General features: G+C 60.8%; 1 protein-coding gene across 3 annotated transcripts; it reads left to right on the forward strand.

Moving 5' to 3' along the window:
* Positions 1–776: 776 nt before the first annotated feature.
* Positions 777–20,477, forward strand: ADAM11 (ADAM metallopeptidase domain 11). 3 transcript variants are annotated; one of them, XM_082442408.1, is made up of 27 exons: positions 777–944; positions 1,405–1,580; positions 9,568–9,644; positions 9,812–9,878; positions 10,872–10,957; positions 11,039–11,114; positions 11,501–11,567; positions 11,639–11,706; positions 12,048–12,122; positions 12,203–12,274; positions 12,480–12,646; positions 13,185–13,269; positions 13,393–13,483; positions 13,600–13,651; positions 14,161–14,260; positions 14,343–14,414; positions 14,524–14,616; positions 15,000–15,080; positions 15,625–15,675; positions 15,779–15,842; positions 16,069–16,168; positions 16,377–16,496; positions 16,588–16,756; positions 16,846–16,960; positions 17,048–17,138; positions 17,776–17,803; positions 18,332–20,477. In XM_082442408.1, the coding sequence occupies exons 1-27, from the start codon at positions 878–880 to the stop codon at positions 18,818–18,820; spliced, it is 2,799 nt and encodes a 932-aa protein (XP_082298534.1). In that variant the 5' UTR covers positions 777–877; the 3' UTR covers positions 18,821–20,477. The 3 variants fall into 3 exon arrangements, with proteins under 3 accessions (XP_082298534.1, XP_082298533.1, XP_082298532.1); XM_082442407.1 differs by having other exon boundaries at positions 17,786–17,803; positions 18,332–18,424; XM_082442406.1 differs by lacking the exon at positions 18,332–20,477 and having other exon boundaries at positions 17,786–17,929.
* The last annotated feature ends 1,271 nt before the right edge of the window (positions 20,478–21,748 follow it).

Raw genomic sequence — 21,748 nt, forward strand, 5'->3', positions numbered from 1 at the left:
TGACAGCAATGCCTGAAGCCCTCCTGGAGGCAAGGGCATCATTCGCCCAGAGAAGGAGGCTGCTGGATGGAAAGGGGTCTGGCCCAAGCGTTTGAGAGGACCCAGCAGTGCCCTGCTCCACGGGGAGAGATCCCAGAGGCACCGAGTCGGGTTGGCCACAAGATGCCCTGCCCCTCGCTTCCATCCCTGGGGCCTCAGCCTTCCCAGCTCCAATAGCCTTCAGTGAAGCAGGGCTCTGGGGACTGGGTCCAGGGAAGCCCTCTCCCGGGTACGAAGCCAGAGGGGTGACCCCAGGCGGGGCAGCCACGCCCCCGCACCTGGATCGCGCGGGTCCCCAGAAGGGCCGTCACCAGATCAGAGCCCGGGGGTCCCTCTGTACCCTGCCTCCCTCCCCCTATGAATCGACGGGTCCTCGGAGCTCCCCAAGCAAGGGCAGCCGAGGAGGGGATCGCGAGGTGGACACCGCGTGCGCCCAGCCCTGCACCTGCCGAGGGGGCCGAGGAGGGGCGGGAAGGCTGGTCCCGGGCGGCGCCTCTTTTGTCCTCCCGTCGCGGCGGCCCCGGCCCTGCCTGGCTGGGGGTGGGGGTGGGGGGCCGCGGGGGGCGGGGGCGGGCCCTCCGCTCACGTGCTCGCCGCTCGGCTCTTAACCCGGCCCGCCGCTCCGCCGGGATGGCCGCGGCCGGAGCGCGCTGAGCCGGGCGTCCTCCCTGCCGCCGCCGCCGCCGCCGGCCCGCGCCCCCCACCCGCCCCTCTCCCGACTGCCCGGCGCCCCCGCCCGCGGCTCCCGCAGCCCGCGCCTCCCCGCCCGCCCTTCCTCGCGCCCGCGCCGCGCAGCTCGCCGCCGCAGCCCCCGGACCCGGAGGATTATGAGCGAGCCATGAGGCGGCTGCGGCGCTGGGCGTTCGCGGCGCTGCTGCTGCTGCTGCCGCTGCTCCCCCCGCCCGGTGAGTGACCCCCGCCCGGCCCGGCCTCGGCGCCCCCTCCCTGCCCCCGCCCCGGGTTTTGCGGCGGTTTCTGCTGCAGCCACGTTTTCCTGCAGTGCTCGGGGTGACAGCCGGTCCAGAGCGCGGGAGGGCGTGGGGGGGGAGGGAGGGAGGGTGCGTGCACCCACCTGTCCACATCTGCCCCCCACCGCGGCCAGCCCCCTGCCGCCGGCCGGCGGACTCTGCAGGTCTCTGAGGCTTTGGTGGGGGGGGGCAGTCGTGACGGTCGGGCTGGAGTGCAGCTCCTGGCCCCCGCCCCATCGGGTTCTTCCCTCTTCAGGGCAGCAGATCCTCCCACCCAGATCCCCCCAGGGTTCCAGGGGCCACATCAGAGTGGGGGATGGGCGTGCCGTACCCACCCCATTCCCGTTTCTTGCCCCACGGTGGGCATCTGTCTGCAGCTATGGCCTTTTCTCCCCAGGTGTGGGGACCCGGGGTCCCGCCGGAGCTCTGCGCTGGAGGGTCTCTCCCCCGTTGGGGGGCCCGGAAGCCCCGGAGGTCACAGAGCCCAGCCGTCTGGTGGGGGAGAGCTCCGGGGGAGAGGTCCGAAAGCAGCAGTTGGACACCAGGGTCCGCCAGGAGCCTCCTGGTGGCCCGGTGAGTGGGGCTGGCAGTGAGGCCAAGGGGCTGGAGCAAGCCTTAGAGCCCAGGGGAGACCACGGGGCAGCCAGGGCTTGGGTGCCTGCCTCCCCAGCAGCCGGCTCCTGCAGCTTCCCCTTCCGTACAGTGGGCTACCAAGGGGGTGCTGGAGCCCACGAGTGGGAGCACCCACCTGCCCCGCTCCAGGCCCCCTCCCATCAGGGTGGGGGTCCCCTGCCCTCAGCAGACCCAGAAGGCCCAGGGCTCAGTCCAGCCTTGGTCAGCTTTCCGCCAGCCCCCTCTCCTGCCAAAGCAAGCCGTCCTACACCAGATGGGGCTTGGGGAGGGCAGTGAGAGGCAGGAAGAAGCAGCTAAGAGGCCCGTCAGGGGTTAGGGCTCCTGGGTGCCCGCCACAGCCACCCTCAGTGGTTTTCTTTGGGGACCAGCTTAGTGCTTGCTTCTGCCTCAGTTTCCCCCTGTGCCCTGATCGAATTGTTCTCCTTTCCGTTCTCGCTGTGGGTGGGGCCTTGGGAAAATGTTCGAGGCCCCAGGCTCACTCACAAATGCCAACTCCACTCACCCGCTGTCCCTTTCAGCTGCCAGGCCCCTCCTGCCTCCCTGAGGAAGGTTGGGAATGGAGATTAATTGCAATTAATAATTAATTAATATCATGTGAATAATAATCACCCAGATGGAATATTCATTCAGCATGCCTAGGCTCTCCAGGAGCTCGAAGCTGAAAGTTAGCCAGGCCAAGGGGGTCACCGAGGGCAGGACGGCAAAGGCCTGGCAGAAATAGGAGGAGGAGAGAGACTCAAAGGAGGGGTACAACCAAGGTCTGGGAAGTTTTGGCAGCTGGGAGTGGTGGGAGGTAGATTGGGCTGGGCAGAGGGAGGAAGCAGGGAAACGGAGGCTAACATTGCGGACATCTGTCAGACTGGCATCTGGCCCTGCCTAATGTACTTGGTTAAAAGCCCTTAGGGGGGGTGGAGGGGGCTGTGGAGGTGCGGGGGGGGGGCGGGGGTACTCGGGGAAATGGAATGGAGCAGGAAGGCGGCATGCATAATAGATGGACCATCACTCAGGGCAGTGCGGAGAGGGGGAGGGGGTGGTTAATGGTCCTGAGCCGGCAGGCCTGGTGAAGATGGGGAGGGGCGGGGGAGGTGGGCTGGGAGGGAGGGGAAGGGGGTGGAGGCTGCCTTTGGGGCCTGCCCAGGCTCCCTGGCAGGTGGCAGATGGGCAGTAGGGATGGTCCCAGGGCCAGGGATAGGGTGTCCTGGCTGGGTTTGGCCCTTAGTCTGACTTTCTTCCTTGGTGGCCCCCTTCCTGTGAACTGTGCACCCCAAGCCTGTGTTGGCTGGGAGTTGACTGCATTCCTGGCTGCTGGGACTCTGACTGGTGTTTTAGGGGATGTCCAGATTGGAGGATGGGGTGCTGCCACAGTGGGGTCAGAGGACAGGGATGAGGGAAAGCTGGGGGGCCAGGGAAGGATGAAGAGTGGGTGCTCCTTCAGTTTAGCCCTTCCTGAAGAGAGAGAGTGGGGGCAGGAGTCTGAGGTATGGTGGCGCCTGTGACGGTGGGGAGATGGAGATGGGTGCGCTTGGACTGGATGGGTTGAGTATGCAGAGGATGAGGGAGTCTCTCTGGGTGTCGCTCTGCTGGGTGAGTGGGTGGCATGTGTGTATGTGTTACATGTGTGAGTGACCAAGTCTGAATAAGCCCAACCGGGTGTCTGGAGGGTGGGAGTGGAGCTTCTGTGGAGCCGTGGGGCAGTGGTCACGGTCGATTCCAGTGGGGATCTCTCTGGGACTGAGCCTTCCCTGGGACCTCCCTGCAGCCTCCCAATGAGACTCACTCATTGTCCTGACTTGTCTGTACCCTAGTTTCCCCTGGGGTGGAATTCTCACAACTCCGTAAGGCGGATAACTTTTGTCTGCCCATTTTGCAGATGAGCAAACTGCGGCTCAGAGAGATTAAGTAACTTGCCCAAAGTCAATGAGATCTTAATCAGTGGGGTGATTTTCTCCAAGAGCAGGGCTCTTCCCACAGTGCCGTTCTGCCTCTAGGCACTCTCTGGGTTTTGGCACAGGGGAGGGCATTTCCCAACCCCCCCTGCCCCCCAGCACAAGGTGGAGGAAGACCAAGGGAGACAGAAAGACACGTCCAGAATATTCTCACCTGACCGGAAGGAGGCCCCTCTAGCTCCCACTTGGCATTTCTCCCTGGAGCACTTCTGGCCTCAGAACCCCAGGGGCCAATGGTGGAGCCCGTGCAACGTTGAGCCCAATGTCCCAACAGGAAGTGTCCCACCCTGCCGCTGTGTGGTTTTGTCTGAAGTTCTTGCACCCATTTGGGATCTCAAGCCAAACAAGGTCTTGGGTCAGCAGCAAGATCTCGATCTGATGTGGGTCATGTGACAAGTTTGGGGGCACGTGCTGGCCGGCAGGGCTGGGATGGTGGGACCCAGGGTGCTCACCTGCTCTGGCCTTGGGCCAGCACCTTTCTGAGCCCGGATCCCTCAAATCAGGATGACGAGAACATTGATCTCGGACCCACCCACTGCCAGGAGGTAGTGATGGGGAAAGACTCCTGGCTTTTGTGAGGGGGGACCAGGGAGAGGGAAGCTGTCCAGGAAGGAGTTCGAAGCTAGAGAAATTACAATTTACTGGGCCGTCAACGAGGCAGGTGCTGTTCTACCTTTCTATGTTATTAATTTATTTCATCCGCATCACAACTCCAGGAGGTGGGGCTATTATTATTCCCATTTCACAGATGGGGAAACAGGCACAGAGAGGTGAAGTAACTACCCCAGGTCACTCAGCACTTAAGCAGCATGGTCAAGATTGATTTCCAGGGCAGCCCTCTTAGCCAGTGCATGCCGGCCCCTCGCTCAAGGGTACAGCAAAGAGAGGCCCAGGGGACTCTGCCCTCTTTGCCACGGCTCTCAACATCTCACTTCTGTCCAGTTTGGAAACAGGCTAGGCCTGAGGCCGAAAGGTCGGGGAGCTTCTGGAAGTGTAGAAACCTGGGATCACGGGGAGCCTGCAGCTGGGTGTGAGGCAGAAGAACAAGCAGGGCCACAGTGTACAGTTGGGATGGTTGTTCACTGCACAAGGGTGCCCGGGCCAGTGGGCTGAATGAATCGGAGGGCTCATGAGGCTGCATGTGTTCTGAAGGGACCATTTTTCTAATCCACACAAAGCAGCTGTGCAGGTTGTGCCTCCCCCTGAAAAACCCAGCCTCCTTCGGAACCGAGGAGAGGGCAGGATGTGAGTTAGTGAACCGGGGGATGGAGGGTCCCAGGCCCAGGAGTCAGCTGGCAGAGGAGACCTCAGTCACTGGGTTGAGCTCCTGTGAGGGCTGCCCAGACCAGCATTTGCCACCTGGAAGCCCTTAACCGAGGGCGTGTGCTGTGGTGTTCGTGTTTTCTTGCTGCAGAGGAGTGGGGGGCAGTTAGGCAAGGCTCAGTCCCCAGCCCCTTGCAAGATGGCAGTCATGGGCAGGAAGCCACAGGGTCTGTGCCTGGAGCCCTAGTACCCGACCTGGGCCAAGGTCACAGCTCTGCCCTGGGATCAGAGGCAGGAGGGGGTTCCTAGGAGGGGGCTGGTGGCTGGAAGGGTTTGTGCTGGGCCCAGCTTGCTCCAGGGAGGGCCCTGAACCAACCCTGCCATGAGGTTGGGCAGAGGGAGAGTTCATGCAGGAAGCTCAGCTTCCGTTTGAAATGCTGTACCTGTGGCTTTGGGGTGGGACAACCTCAGTGGGTCCCGGCTCCCCTGCTTCTGACTGAGTGACCTGGGCAAGCCTTCTGAACCCCACCTTCCCCATCCGTGAGATGGGGGTAACAGTAGTTTCCACTTCGTCCAGGCTGCTGCGAGGATTAGAGGAGATGATGGGTGTCAGGTGTCCTGCCTGGGATCCGGCAAGAGCAGATGTTCAACATCTGGCCTCCTGAGTGTCCGGGGCCAGGTGTGGCATGAGGGCTGGGTGTCAGGAACAGGAGCCAGGGCATTTGGGGTCACCTGTCAGACTCCGCGCAGGGTTGGGGGAGGGGCAACGTGGCAGGAGTCTTGAGTCCTCCCCAGCCAGACTCTAGCCCGTGGGCTTGGCCTCACCAAAGCACCCCTCCTGGCTGCCTGGAGGGACCCAGCTGCCCAGAGTCTGTCCCCAGAGAGACTAATGACCCTGTAAGGAGTCACTCTGTCCTCAAGCATTTAGGTCAAATCCCATTATTGGAAGTTGGTCCAACTGTTCTCACTATCTGGGACTCCCGCTGTCCTGCCGAAAAGTGGAGGCTCAGCGCATCTTGGGGGACCAGGGCTGGGAAGGCGGGGATTTCTCCCAGGTGGGGCTCCTGCCTCTCCGGCTCCTCCCCCTCTGCCACCACCGGCCCACATGGTTTCTCCAGTGCCTCAAAGCACTGTTCAGCTGGAACAGTTACACTTCCTTTTTCATTTATTATTATTATTACTAATCCTTGTGAGAATAACACATTAAAAAGGGCTTTCATTTAGTCCTCATGACAACATCATTTTACCAATGGGGAAATTGAGGCTCAGAGAGGGTATGCAGCTCACTCGTGCCTTCTGATGCCTTTCCTTCAACATAAGTGTTGAGCCCCTGGGCAAGGAAAAAGGTGGGTGTAGCCCGAACCCCAGGGGACTAAAGGCCACCCCTGTGAAAAGTTGAATCAGTGACCAAAGAAATCGATGTGCCTGAGGTCCCAGGGATAGAGAGGGGCCAAAGCCCCGTCAGGTGGGGTGGGTGGGTGCATGCTCTGTGGTCACAGACGAGGGTGAGGAGGAGAAGGTCCTGGGAGGAGATGGAGGCTCGGGAGGAGGGAATTCAGGGTAACTGTTTGAGGGGTAGCGCCTGGATGTTCGGACTTTCTGGGGTGTTTGGGAACCCGAAAGATCTTTAGGCTTCCCCTTCCCGAGACTGTGATTCTGTAGATCTGGGGTGGAGTCCTGGCATCTGTATCTGTGATTCTGGGACTTCAGCGGGGATTTTGCCTCCTTGCCTCCACACTCATATCTGGTGGGGGGCAAGCAGGTGCCTGGAGAGTAGACCAGCTGGTGACAGGGGAGGGTGAGGTCACTGCAGCCAGGTGGTCACAGCGGCCATGAGAGACAGGAACTCCGGCCCGAGGGTGAGCCTTGACCCAGCTCCTCCCCACCGTGGCCCTGGGCCAGTCACCTCCAAGTGTCCCTCCCTGGCGTTTATAAAATGAGCACCAGACTGCCCGGGCAGGTTGAGATCAAATGAGCCTGAGCACGTGAGAGCCGGTGGCCGGGGAGCAAGAGGCAAGCACGGGGCACAGGGTGGAGGCCCGGTCGGCCGGTCACCAGCAGCGCTGAGCTGGGCGCAAAGGAGGGCAGCAGTCGGGGACAGAAGGGGCTCCCAAGGGAGGGACTGAGGGACAACGAGAGAGGTCAGGGACAGGTCCGGCAGGAAGTAGGCCAGGAGCAGTTTGGCTTTGATAGAACATGGGCTGAAAGCTTGGCTGGGAGTGTGTGAGTTGGGGGGGGAAGGTTAAGACTCTGGTGCCAGCAGGAACCCCCTACCCAGGCGCCTGGGGTACAGAGGTCCTGGGGACTGAGGTGGCTTTGCCTGATCTTTCTCTTCCTGCAGACAGATGGTGTCCCCTCCAGTCCCCCTGCATTGGGCCAGGTTAGGCAAACGTGCCCCATTATCTGCTTTCCCTCCTCTTCTTCCCATAGCCTTTGGTGGCTCCCCCAACCCCTCCTGGGCTTGTCTCCCAGACCCAGCAGCTGCCCTTGCATTGCCCCAGGATCCTACCTGGCCTGAACCCTGTGTCCTGCTGGGGAAGAGGGCCTCCCAGCCCCACAGTTAGGCCTTGCCAGGTAAGGAGAGGGATGAGGCCTCGGCAGGCTGCAGGAAGTGGTGGGGACAAAGGCTACCTGGTGTCTACTCCCGCATCGGTCCTGGCTTTACCCTGATTTGGGGTCAGCTTGGTCTGCACAGAGAGTGGGGAGGCCAGATGGGTTAGCTCGCTGACTTTCTGAGCGGGGGAGACTCTGCAAGCACCAAGGTCGACTCTTCCAGAATCCTCCAGGTCCAGGACAACCTCTACCACACAAGGCAACCTTGCAGCCTTGCATCTGGGCTCATCTTACCATTTTCAGTGGGAAAATCTGAGGCTCAGAGAGGTTGCTGGATTATCCCTGAGGCTACCAACTTTAGAGAGTGGAATCAAGGCAAGGGACCTGGACAGGCTGCTCTCCTGGGTGGCCAGCATAGGGGCCGGGATAGAGGCTTGTCGGTGGGGGCCAGAAAGAACAAGCAGGAACAGACCTGAGGGCAAGAGAGGGCAGAGGTGGTCCAGACAGGGATGGGTGGGGAAGGCAGAGATAGTCCAAGTCCAGGAGGGGAGAGGGAGGGCAGGGATGGTCCAGACCAAGGAGTTAGGGTATTGGGGACAGAGCTGGTCGAGGCCCAGGGGCAGGGGAAGGGCAGAGATGGTCCAGGCCAAGGTGGGGAGAGGGAAGCAGTGACTCCTTGTCCTTGACTTTCTATTTCAAATCTGGTTGATGCTCTAGGGGCTCAGGATGGAGCTTGGAGCCTCAGTCAGCCTGGGGTGGGGTGAGTCAGTGTCCTTGGGGCTCAGAGGGCTGCCTACCTCACCCTGACTCCCAGGGCCTCTCATGGACACTGGGCCGTTTCCATCTTACCTCACCTTTGAGGGGAGAAGGCCCTAGAAGCTGATTCCCTAGGCTTGAATCCCAGTTCTGCCACTTCTTAGCCTTACGACCATGGGTACGTTAGTTAGCCTCTCTGTGCCTCAGTTTCCCCATATGTCAGATGAGGATAACATTAGCATCTATCCCACTGGGTTGTAGTGAAGATCAAATACGATGATACCTGTGAAGTATTTAGAACAGTGCCTGGCACATACAAGCGCTCATGAAGATTAGAAGTCTAGGTGGCTGATCAGGAAGCCGACTAGCACCAGGCTCTGGAATTTTGTGACATCGGGGCTCCCCTCCACCTTGTAACCTGCTCCCCCCGAAAGAAAGGCAGCCAACAAACTTCCTCACATCTGTACGGCCCAGTGGTGGGCCCCTCATCTGGGGATCTGGATTTCAGTCTTCTTAAACGGACGGGGTGAGAAGGCTCAGCCCCTCTCAGGCCCTTCCCGTGCTTTGAGATCTTTTGTAAGACCTGAGGCTTGGGGTGGGGACGTGGGGGGCCGAGAAGGCTGACTTCTCCTCAGCCCAGACCCTCCTGCCCCTTCTTCTCTTGGGGTCGCTTTCCCTCCAGGAACACTAGCGTCAGGTCTGGAATCCCCACCCGCTACAGTAGCTGGGCACCCAGGCTTGGGAGGGCAGCCATCTTGCTCTGGCCTGGTACGTTGCCATGATAACCTGGAGCCTCCCAGCCCCACTGCAAAGGCCCCTCTGAAAAATTTATCAGGAAAACTTCCGTGTTTAAAAATTAACCATGGGATTGAAATATCAAAGATGAGCTGCTTTGGGTGAGGAAGAGGGCAATGGACTCGGGGGTAGAGGAGCCAAGTTCTTTCCTCCTGACAGGATGGCACTGCACCCCATCTCCTGTTTGCCTCTTTCCCATGATACTTCTCGGGGCCTCCCTTTAGTTCACCTGTGGGTGAGCGTGGCCCTGCCAGCAGCAGGGAGGGCCTGGCGTGAGGCAGTGGGCAGGCTGAGCTGCCCCTGCCCATCCCTACTGTAGACTGGCCCCAGGGAGGCACCTACACCAGAGAGGGTGGGCTGGCACCCAGAGAGCCGGGAGGCCTGTGCCCCGGGATGCGCGCTCCTGCCCCTCCCCCCCAGGAAAGGAACAGGGTCTTGGAGGAAGATGAGCTTGGAGGAAAGCATCTTCCCCCTAGATCAATGGTACCCACAGCTGCTGGGCCTGGGCCATCCCCTCCCCAGGGCTACTCCCTGGGTTTCCCCAGTCCCCCCAGTTCCCACCTTCAGGCCTCCCCAGGTTGACTCCCCTTCTGCCTTCCCCCCCTTTCTCCCAGCCTGTCCACCTGGCACAGGTGAGTTTTGTCATCCCAGCCTTCAACTCAAACTTCACTCTGGACCTGGAGCTGAACCAGTGAGTGTGGCCTTGAATCTGAGGGAAGGGCAGCAGGCGGGCGGGCAAGGCATGGCCTGGGCTTGGCTGGCTGGGCAGGGCACCTGGATCTGAGCTGTGGTGGGACCCAAACAGGACCCAGCCCCACTGTGACCCGCTCCTTCCTCCTGCCACTCTGTCTGTTCCAGTCACCTTCTCTCTTCGCAATATGTGGAGCGCCACTTCAGCCGGGAGGGGCCAACGCAGCACAGCACCGTGAGTGCCTTTGGAAGGGGATGGGGAGGTGGAATGAAGGTGGCCGGTGGAGATGGGGTCTGGGGTATATTCTACACTCGGGATGGGCCTGGCCCCTCCAGGATTGGAGTCAGGGTGGCCTGTCGAATGGCATGGTGCCCTCAGTGCCCCTCGCCCAGCTCCAGAGGGCTGACCCCCAGCCACCCTGTCTGCCAGCATGGAGACATTCCAGGACCCCCACTGCTCCATGCCCAGAATCTTCTGGCAGGGGGCGGTTGGGGGAATGCCCCTCTTGCTCAGCACCAAGGCCCTGGGAATTCCGGGCTGCCTGGAACCCCAGGGTCCCAGCCCTGAAGGCCCAGGGGTGCAAGCAAAGATGAATGAGTGTCTATAAATAGCCTCGGCCCTCCCCCTCCAGACTGTTCAGTAACTGGAGCACAAGTAATTCTGCAGGAAGCAGAGGGGAGGGGGTGTTCGTCCCCTCTGACCTGTGAGCCTGACCAGGAGGACACACGCTGCTCACATTTCCTCAGCCACAGACCATGCGTCCAGGGGTGGTCCACAGAGGCTGTGGCGTCTGTGAACACACCGTGTGTGAAATGGCGTGTGTGTGTTGGGGGTGAGTCCATAGCTTTCATCTGATTAAGTGAGCTGATCCATGGTAAGTGCTTAGAACGGTGCCTGTCACACAGTAGGTGCTATATGAATGTTAGCTATTCTTCTCAAATGAGTCTGTGATCCCTGTACCAGCCCCAACTCATGGTTAAGAGCCACTGATGTGCCCCAAAGTCCTCACGTTGTAGGTGAGGTAAAGCAGGCCCAGAGAGGGCTAGGAACTTGCCCAGGGTAAAACAGCAAATTAGGAGCATAGCCAGAGCAGAGCCCGGCTCCAGATCCCCAGGTGTATCCAGGGACCGCAGCCCTGCACACGGGGCAGCTTCAGCAGCCCTCACCCGTCCTCCTGCCTTCATGCGGGGAAGGGAGCATGTCCACTCTCACTCTCTGCTCCCCCAGGGGGCTGGAGACCACTGCTACTACCAGGGGAGGCTCCGAGGGAACCCGCACTCCTTTGCTGCCCTCTCCACCTGCCAGGGGCTGCAGTGAGTATGGGGAGGGGCTGGGTGGCCGGGATGAGCCTCTAGCCCTGGGGACGGTGGGGAGCTGCGTCTCTCTCGCTGCAGTGGGGTCTTCTCTGACGGGAACTTCACCTACATCATGGAGCCCCACGAGGTGGCCAGGCCTCGGGAAACCCTGCAGGTGAGCCCCTCCCTGGCCCCTCTGACAGCCCTGCCACGCTCGTCCCAATGGCTGTCACCGCAGTAGCTATTGCTGCCTCCTCATCCTCCTGCCTTGGTAACCTCAGCCTCACTGCCCTCTCCCGTGCCCCCAGCTCCAATGTCCCCTCTGTCCCCCAGGTAACCTCCCATCAGGCTCCAGTGTCCTTTGCCCCTATCTCTAAGGGTGCCCCCAGGTCTTGACCCCGGAATCTGAGCATCTGGGAGATCAGATCCGACATGGGAGCTCTGGCCAGTTCTGGGTCACCCTGGGGTGGGGTGGGGGGAAGGGATGGAGATGTTCCCCCGCAACTGGGCTCAGAGCAGATCTGGTCGGCCTCCCCAAGAACTAATTTCCCCTCATTGCAGGGACCCCTTCCCCACCTCATTTATCGGACCCCTCTCCTCCCAGCCCCCCTCGGATGCAGGGAACCAGGTAAGGGAGGGAAAATGGGGCTAGGGAGGGGGCCGACTGTGCCCCCCCCTCACCGGCACCCTCCCCCCCAGGCTGCCTGTTTGCTGCCCCTGCCCATTCTGCTTCTCCGAACCGACCAAGGCTGAGAAGGAAAAGGCAGGTACGGGGGCCCGCACAGACCTCCTGCTGCAGAGACCTCGGGCTGTGGCCCGGAGCAGGAGGACACCCCCATCCATAGGCGGGGCAAAGGAGGGCTCAGACTGATGTGGCTGGAAGCCAGGGAACCACCTCTGGCAGGAAGCGCCCACCCTAGGCCCTACCACTAGTGTCTAGGCAAACCGAGGCTGCCTGCCCTGGTACCAAGGCTGGATGGGACCCGCACCAGTGGGGAGCTGACACTGTCTCTGGCTGGAGTCCAGCCCCCCCTTGAGTCTGTCTGTGGCTTGGCCACGATGCCAGGCATGAAGGGGACTGATTCCAAGTGCCCACCTCCCCCTCCAGGTCCGCCGGGGCCACCCTACAGTGCACAGTGAGACCAAGTATGTGGAGCTGATTGTGATCAACGACCACCAGCTGGTACAGTCCCAGGCTGGGAGCAACTTTGGGAGGAGGGGCTGGAAGCAGACTCGCCCTCCGCCCACTCTCTTCTCTCCCAGTTTGAGCAGATGCGACAGTCGGTGGTCCTCACCAGCAACTTTGCCAAGTCCGTGGTGAACCTGGCAGATGTGGTGAGCAGCCCTCCCTTCCCTTCCCTTCCCTCTCCTCCCACCCCCCACGCCACCGCACGCATCCTCGGGGTGAGCTCTCAAGGACACTGTCAGCCTCTGACCCCCACTTCCTGGAAGGACAGATTGAGACCTTCCTCCAGCCCTGTTCCCCCACACCCACTCCCACCCTCCAGCCCCCTCCTCATCTTCTCCCCTCTTGGCCTAGATGTACAAGGAACAGCTCAATACCCGCATCGTGCTGGTTGCCATGGAAACGTGGGCAGATGGGGACAAGATCCAGGTGCAGGATGACCTCCTGGAGACCCTGGCCCGTCTCATGGTCTACCGGCGGGAGGGCCTGCCTGAGCCCAGTGATGCCACCCACCTCTTCTCGTGAGTCCCCCACCCCATGAACCCTGCCAGCCTCTGCTGGTGGCTGCGGTGCACAGGGTTACTGAACATGGCTCTGGGCCAGGCGCGCTTGCAGGGTGTGAGGACTGGGCTCCCCTTGTACCTACTCTCAGCCATTTGCAGCAGTGGCTGGGCATCTTCCCCTGCATCTTAGGCTCAGGCCCCTTTTCCCTACCACCGGTGGCCTTCCTCTGCCCATAACCTCCCCTTCGTCCCCTCTTCCCCTTTCAAATGGTCCCAGCATCCCTTCCTCAGGGCATCCCTTCCAATGCCCTGGTAGGGGAAAAAAATCTGATAAAAGGTCCTTGCAGTTAGAGATGATCTATTAGGAATCCCTCATTTGGCTTAAGGGCAAATGAACCCAAAGAAGGGAAGGGGATTGCCTGAGGTCACACAGACTGACATGAAGGGCAGAACTCACCTCCTCATGGAGGGGGGGCTCACCTGTCTCCCCATCAGAGCCCAGGGGAGCCACCACGGGGAATGCAGTGGGTTCTCCTGACAAGCCTCTCCCTTCCAGGGGCAGAACTTTCCAGAGCACCAGCAGTGGCGCTGCCTACGTGGGGGGCATCTGCTCGCTGTCCAGGGGTGGGGGTGTGAACGAGGTGAGCAGTGTGGGGGGTGTGGCTGGGGTGCGGGGTGGGAAGGAGAGGGGCTGCGAAGGGCATGAGCCCTGTGCCTTTGGGAGGGATGTAGACATCTTTGTGCTCCATCTTCCTCACCCTAAGTATGACAACATGGGGGCCATGGCGGTGACCTTGGCCCAGACGCTGGGGCAGAACCTGGGCATGATGTGGAATAAACACCGGAGCTCGGCAGGTATCAGTGAAGACCCTCACACCCCGCCCAGACCCACACTCTAGAGATGAAGAGGGTGTCCACGGGAGGGGGGCGGTTCTTCACCCTCCCTTATATTCACCTGGCTCACCTCTCAGGGGACTGCAAATGTCCGGACAACTGGCTGGGTTGCATCATGGAGGACACTGGGTGAGTTCTTGGGGACAAAATGGGGGAGGATCTTGGGCAAAGGGAGTCTCAGAGCGAGCACTGGGTGACATTCTGGACCCGGTGGCCTCAAGAGACCGAGTTCTCTCTCGGGACCACTCAGAATTCCAGGAAGCGCAGCTGTCTGTGGACACTGCATAGGGAGACGCACATTCCCCAGCAGGACGCCCAAATTGTTCAGGCTTGTAGGTGCGCACTGTCGCCACTGGGCGCCGCCAAAGCCTCATTTGGAGGCACCTTCCCTCCTTGGCGCACAAACCTCCGACTCCCGGAGTCCTGAGGTTTCGGGGAGAAACCAGGAGCGGCGTCCCCTGCCCACTCCCCCTTGATGGGCAGGCAGGAGGATTCTCATGCAGTGTCCAGGCACATAGATCTTCAGCCTCCTCGAGATGGTGACCGAGTCCGCCGGTGCACCCCATCCCAATCTTGAGAAGGGGCGAGACAGTGGGCTGGCGGGGACTTAGCGGCACGGTCCCCTCATCCCTACCCAGGTTCTACCTACCCCGCAAGTTCTCGCGCTGTAGCATCGACGAGTATAACCAGTTTCTGCAGGAGGGCGGCGGGAGCTGCCTCTTCAACAAGCCCCTCAAGGTACCAGCCCCAGGGCTGGGAACGTGGGAGCAGGGCTTGGGCAGGGTCCCGGCCAGACTCCCGACACCCCTTCCCCGTCCAGCTCCTGGACCCGCCTGAGTGCGGGAACGGCTTCGTGGAGGCGGGGGAGGAGTGCGACTGCGGCTCGGTGCAGGTGCGAGACTGGTGCTGGTGCCAGGTGGGGGGCGGGGAACGCAGGGGTGAGTGCGAGGGAGGGTCTGGGTGGGGAGGGTCAGGGCTCGCCCTCTCCCTGCGTCCCTCAGGAGTGCAGCCGCGCGGGCGGGAACTGTTGCAAGAAATGCACCCTGACTCACGACGCCATGTGCAGCGACGGGCTCTGCTGTCGCCGCTGCAAGGTGAGGGGGACTCGCCGCTGGGACGGGAAGGAGCGGGGACCGGGAGGGACTGGGCTGCGGACGTCCAGATAGGGGGCGGGACTTAAGGAGGAGGAGCCGCTGGAGGCAAATCTGTAGGGGCGGGGCTTGACGCGAAGAAAGCACCAACGGGGAGGGAGGAGCTGGGCGTGCGGCCCTCTCCGTTCTGTTGAAGGCGGAGCTACGGGGAGTGGGGCGGAGCACCTGCTGAGACGTAGCGGGGTGGGCGGAGCCGTGAACGGACCTGGGGGCGGTGCTGAGTGGGCAGGGAGCGGGCAGGGAGCGGGCAGGGACCGGGCCGAGGAGGCGGGAAGACGAGGGGTCAGTGGTTCTTGCTTCAGCCCCGCAATGCATCCCTTCCCTAGTACGAGCCGCGGGGTGTGTCCTGTCGAGAGGCCGTGAACGAATGCGACGTCGCGGAGACCTGCACCGGGGACTCGAGCCAGGTCCGTCCGTCCCGGCCGCCCTGCGGAGTCCCGAGCGAGGCAACCACTATCCCTATCCGTTTGGCTCTGCTGGGTGACTGTTCTGCGCGCCCCTCCTCTCCGCTGCTGTAGTCGCCGCCGCTGATCAGCCTCAGTTTCTCATCTGAGAAAGGAGTTCTTCATGCCTTCTGGCTTTGCTCCTCCAATCGATGAACCAGTATTTATAGTCTGGCTGGTGTTCCCAGTGCCTGGCGCAGTGCCTGGTGTCTACTAGGGATCACAGTGGATAATAATATTATTTAACCTCTAAGCACTTATTACATACCAGGCATTTAGTCTTCCCAGCCCTGTGAAGGAGGTACAGGAAACTGAGGGAGACTGGAGAAGCTATGGGACCTGCCAATCCATGTGGTCTGAGTTCCCTCCTCTTGCCCTTGACCTGGAGGAGCCCTGTGACCTGAGCCCCCACCTGGTGGGCCTTTGGCACCCCTTTATTCTTCCCTGGGGCCGACCTCAGCTCCCAGTCCTGGGTCAGCTCTACTCAGTCCAGCCCCTTTCTCCGCAGTGTCCCCCCAACCTGCACAAGCTGGATGGTTACTACTGTGATCACGAACAGGTATGATGGGGTGGAGGTTCCACCCCCTCTGGGTCTCTGGCTCAGTGCAGTCTCTTGTCTTGTCCTCAGTGTCTGTGTCCCTTGTCTCCTGTCTGTCCCTCAGGGCCGCTGCTACGGAGGTCGCTGCAAAACCCGGGACCGGCAGTGCCAGGCCCTTTGGGGCCATGGTGAGTCTTTGGCTGGAGATGGGAGAGGGGACTGTGCAGTACCTGGAATTGAGAGGCTGGAGCGGGGGCAGGCTCTGGCTGAAATGCCTTCCACCAGATGTGCAGCTCCCCAGGATCTCAGGGACCCAGCTGGACTTGGGGTCAGGCCAGTGTTGGAGGTGCAGGCCTGAGGTCCCAGGTGGGTTCTGGAGTGGGTGGGGTGACGCCTGGCATCATCTCCCTACAGCGGCTGCTGATCGCTTCTGTTACGAGAAGCTGAACGTGGAGGGGACAGAACGTGGGAACTGTGGGCGCAAGGGGTCAGGCTGGGTCCAGTGCAATAAACAGTGAGTAGTCAAAGCTCCTGGTTGGGCTTCCCCAGTTTTGGGGCTGGGGCTCTGGGGCTGGGCAGGGTTTTTTCAGAGATGGGGCGGGCTATGAGTCCCAGTGGGAGACTATGTGAAAAATCAGGGGATGGGGAGAGGGCAGATACGAGGTCAGTTGTTGGGTCTGAGGTCAGACTTGGGGCCCACTGTCTCCACACTACCCCAACAGGGATGTGCTCTGTGGCTTCCTCCTCTGTGTCAACATTTCTGGAGCTCCTCGGCTGGGGGACTTAGGGGGAGACATCAGCAGCGTCACTTTCTACCACCAGGGCAAGGAGCTGGACTGCAGGTGTGGGCTGGGACCATGGCTGGGGAAGGGGAGGTTGCAGCCGTGATGGGGTCGGGGGCAAGGGCAGAGGTCGGCTGTGATGTTTCCCCAGGGGTGGCCATGTGCAGCTGGCCGATGGTTCAGACCTGAGCTACGTAGAGGACGGCACAGCCTGCGGGCCCAACATGCTGTGCCTGGACCATCGCTGCCTGCCAGCCTCTGCCTTCAACTTCAGCACCTGCCCTGGCAGCGGGGAGCACCGGATCTGCTCCCACCAAGGGGTGGGTGCCGGGAGGTCAGGGATCAGGGGAAGGGCTTACAAGTGGGGACAGGGCCCTGCTCACCTCTACTGGCCCCACCCCACCTCTAGGTCTGCAGCAATGAAGGGAAATGCATCTGTCAGCCAGACTGGACGGGCAAGGACTGCAGTATCCACAACCCCCTGCCCACGTCTCTGCCCACAGGGGAGACGGAGAGATATAAGGGTGAGGCTGGAGCTGGCCGGGGTGGGGCTCCATCCTTCCTGTCCTCCATGACTGTCCCTGCCAACTGAGCCCTGCCCTCCTCCCTAGGTCCCAGCGGCACCAACATCATCATCGGCTCCATCGCTGGGGCTGTCCTGGTTGCAGCCATCGTCCTGGGCGGCACGGGCTGGGGATTTAAGTAAGATACACACACGGCCCCTGCCCACCCCTGGCATCCTCTGGGGTTATCAGAACCCCAGGCTGTTGGAGTTGAGGGGGCCTCCCTGAGAGGTTAGCCAAACCGGAGCTCGCCTATCACAATCCAAGCCAGCCCACAGCATCTTAACATTTAAAAAAACTGGTTGCTCACATTTAAAAAACCAGGAGATTTTACATTAAGAATCCTGATTTCCAGCTTCTCTTGAAACATGAGAAGATGGGGGCCCCTGTGCTTCAGTGCGTCCCAGCCTGGCCACAGAGTGGAGCTGAGCAGGGGGCTGCCCGAGTCCTCCGTCCCCAGGCCCCACCCAGCCTACGGTGCTCTGTGGGCACCCGTGTCCGGGGCCCTCGAGCTGGTCTAACCCCTGAGTGTACAGAGGAGGACCTGAGGCCCAGGGTCATGCGGTGAGTTAGTTGCAGTCAGGACTCAAACCCAGGACCCAAGTTCAGTAGGTATTCCTGGTAGCTCTCCCTGGGCCTGTCATTAGCGTCTAGGTCCCGGGACCCCTGGCCCATCTCTGGGGCAAAGGGTCTCCCGGGAGCCAGAAGGCCCCTCCCTGGGAGAAGGAGAAGGTCACAGATGGCTCCTTTTCCTTTCTCTGCCTGTCCTCTGCTTGGCTCCTGAAGAAACATCCGCCGAGGAAGGTATGACCCGACCCAGCAGGGGGCAGTGTGACGCCGGCCACGTCATCCCTCCCGCTGTCCCTGTCTCCTCCATCTCATTCGTCACCTCGCATTCTGTGGCTGGGGAGCTGGGGCTGGTTCCTCCACCCTTGCTGTCACTGCCATCACTACAGGGGTGGGAGAACCCCACCCACCCCAGGAAGAGTCCTCAACTTGCCCCTTGCCCCCTCCTCCAGTCCACCCACCCCCTCAGGCCTTGGTCGTTTAACTCCTGCCCTTCCTACGGCCAGACCACCTCTGGCCCCGTGGACCCTGGAGCTGTGCCCCTGCCCACACAGGCCCCAACCCCTGGGAAGGGAGCCTACCTCTGCGTCCCATCTGTTTTGTCTTTCATGTCACCGCTGTCTGACCTCCCGCCAGATCCCCTCCCTGGCCAGCCTGTGACTTGCCGCCTCCAGGGCCCAGCACTGACCTCCCGGGGCCCGGCTTGAGGGCTCTCCTTCTGGGCCCTGCCTTATATCCTCCCCTGATGCCCCCTCTCCATTCCAGGTCTGGAGGGGCCTAAGTGCCCTCCCCCTCCCTCCGAGCCTGGCATCCACCATCTCGGCCCTGAACCAGGAGGCTGCCCCCGCCCAGCCACGGAGGGAGGCATCGTGCAAATGTCTTCCGGGCTCAGCCCTTCAACTCCTGGCCCTACAGGGGCTTGGGGCCGGGTTGTGGCCCTGCCCTCACACCACCAGGGTGGACCAGGCCTGGAGGGCATTTCCCCCATGGTCCCCCACCCCACCTCATGCAGCTTTGGCCTTGCACACCAACTCTCCCTGTGTGAATGTACCTTCCATCATCACAGATTGCCACAGCTCAAGTTGGGCGGGGGGAGGGCTAAAGGGGTGCCCCAGTGGGGCAGGCAGCCACCAGTGGGCGTGGCCTGGGATGGCCCCTCCTCAAAACCAGGCAGCTGGGACCAGGCAGGGTTTAAGCTCTCTGGGACCTAGGGGGAGAGGGCTGACATCTACATTTTTTTTTTTTTTTAACTGAATCTCAACTGATGAATGTAACTTTGGGGGTGCTGGGGCCAGGGCAGTTGTGGGGATGTTCTGACATTTTCAGGAAGGACTGGAGGAGCTGAGGTCTGACCATCCCCCCCCATCCCTCCCCCGGGATGGTCACACCTGGAATCTTCTCACTGAACACAGACGTCGTCCCCAAGCCAGGCAGGGGCCTGGCATCCCTGCTTGCCCCCTCCGCCCAGCCCTGCTGAACTTGGAGAGAAGTACGAGTGCTGATTCAAACCAAAGCTGCCTGTTCCGTGCCCAAGGCCTAGGTTATGGGTACGGCAACCACATGTCCCAGATTGTCTTCGATTCCAAAACAACCGTCCTGCTGTCTCTGCCAGGACACATGTATTGGGGGGACAGTCCTAGAAAATACAGTCTGAAAATAACATGGCACCTTCCCCCTTTCAAGAAGGGTGATTCTGACTCAGGGTTTAGGTGCCCCCTGGCGTGGCCTGGAGGTTCCAGCCTGGGCCATCTTCCCAGGGAGCACTCTCCCAAGGCGGGAAGGCCAGGGGTGGCCCAGTGCCTGGAGGGTTAGGGGCTCTGCCTGTGATGTGCAAGAGGAAGTAGGAAAAGGCAAGCTCATGTTTGATCCTCAGCTTCTAGAAAAGTCCTCAAGTCCCCGTCAAACCCATTCTGCTCCCTAACCCCACTCCAGGGCAGAGTAGTAAGTTTACAGTCGGTTTCCCCATTAGTCCTGTGATCCCCACTGCAGCTGAGCCCGAGACTGAGGCTGGCAGAATTCCTCAGTTCCCCCACAAACACAGTCCTGCCCAGGGCCTTTCCTCATGACCCTCGCTTGGGACAGAGGGGCTGCCTCCTTAACCGCTGAGAACCAGCCGGCAGGGGCAAGCTGGGGGGCAAGCTACCTTCTGGGTGAAAGCCACAAATGAACAGAGCCCCTCTTCCCAGGGATACCCCCACCCAGACCAGCAGGGGTTTCTGAACACCCCAGGGCCTTTGAGCTGCCTCCCCCTGGGGCATCTTTGAGGAGGAATCATGGAAGAAATGGCTCCCTGTTTATTTGCACCACCCCTCAGGGCAAACTGGGGACTGAGGCCCACTGACACCCTTTAAGGTGGCCGGATGCAGCTGCAGTGGGGTCCTTGATACTGAGCTCCAGCTGGCACTGCCCAAGTGAGGGGGGTGGATGGGGTACCCCTCTGGCCAGTACTGCCCCACCAGCCATACAAACTGAGGCAGGGGCAGGAGGCTAAGGGCCGGGTTTTGCACTATTGCTGCGGTACCTTAAGGCATCCTCTGGTGGTACACACGTGCACACAGGTGGCGATGCATCTGGCACAAGCATTTGGATCCACATCTCCGCACAAGTCTGAATACCTCTGCACACACAGGCGTGTCTGTGTGTGCGTGCACATGGGGGTGGGGGTGGGCATGTGGAGAACACAAGACTTCCTGTGACCAGTCCACCTGGCTCCCAGCTGTCTGCATCCTCCTGCCCCACCCTGGCAGTGCCCACCCTGGCAGCGCCCAGGGAGGAGGGGAGGCTGCACTGACCTGGGCCTGGAATTGGCTCCATACAGCATCCTGTAAATATGTCATCTGGGGCTCGGGGTGGGGAGGCAGGGACAGGAACATCAATTAAAGATCATGTCCGGGAGTTTCCATGGAGCTCACACCGACTTGTGTCTCTCCTTTCTGTAAATGACCGCACGTGGCCCAGGACCCTTCCCTGTCCTCTCTGGCCCAGGAGGGCGTGTGATGACCGGGCACTGGAGGTGGGAAGGGAGCACCCAGGACTGGGCTCTGGGAGGCTGGGAGGAAAGGGCGTAGTTTTCCATCCCCAGACAGGAAATAGGCATCGACTGGGTGGAGGGCCTGGCGCTTCCGCTTCCTTGCTCTCCTGACAAAGATAACTGCCGTCTCTGGCTTCAGCAAAGCAGATGGGAGTTGAGTTAGGAAAGCATCTTACCAACAGGCAGAAGACCCAACTTCCCTTTTATGGTTGAAGCCAGAGCAGCCTGTCCTCACCTCCCAAGAGAGTCCAGAAAGCTGGATAAAACCGCTATCTGGTCCCAAGGGCACTGTGCTCTTGAGCCCGCAGAGAATTTTCTCTTTCCTCAGTGTGCCTGGGGCGGGAAGGGGCTGAGCAAGGCCAAGGCTGAGAGCCCCTCCCCAGCTGGGGGCCCAGTTTGAGCCAAGGACTTCTTCCTCCCGTCCTCCCCTCCAGAGCGTTGTGGGCCTGCAGATATCTTGCTCTGAAAGTCCTGCCTGTTCAGGGGAAAGATAAGATGAGAGAGGTTGGGGCAGGGATGAAGGAAAGGAAGGGTAGAGAAGAGATAAGGGGAGCAAGAAATAGCTGCAGTGGGCAAGGGCCTGGGGAGAGCGAGCAGCTAGAAGCTGCCGCCGGAAGGGCAGGATTCCTAGAGCCACCTCCACGTGCAGACAGAGTAGGACTCGGGGCAGTGCTGGCCTAAATTCCTGGTCCCCACCCTGTTCCGGCATCTCAATCCCCCAGCACATCTGGAACCTCTACCCCCAGACTCCCCCACTGCAGAAGGTCAGCTTTTTCCCTTTGGGTTCACGGGTGAGGCAGCCCGGCAAGAATTGCTCTCAAACCTCAGTCGTGACTGGAAGTCTAGTTTTGCCCTCTCTTCTCTGTTCTGGGCTGGAAACCCTGCTTTTAACTTCATTGCTCCTGCCTCTCAACTCTGCCAATCCCCGTGCATACCCCTTCTCAGTTCTGGGCCCGTGGTGACCTTCAAACTCGGTCTGATGTGTAGATACAGCTGATACTTCAGGTGGTGAAAAGTGTGCCTGCCGACAGGCACTGGCGGAGGACTCGGGAGGCTCAGCACTTGGCCCTTGTAGGTCGGCGCTCACACCAGCCGCTCAGCCTCAGGCCCAGCCCGGAGCCCCACATGTTACCTGCGTGGGTACACAGAGG

This window comes from Balaenoptera physalus (assembly GCF_965194825.1).
Source record: "Balaenoptera physalus genome assembly, chromosome: 20".
In the NCBI taxonomy this organism is placed as follows: Eukaryota; Metazoa; Chordata; class Mammalia; order Artiodactyla; family Balaenopteridae; genus Balaenoptera; species Balaenoptera physalus.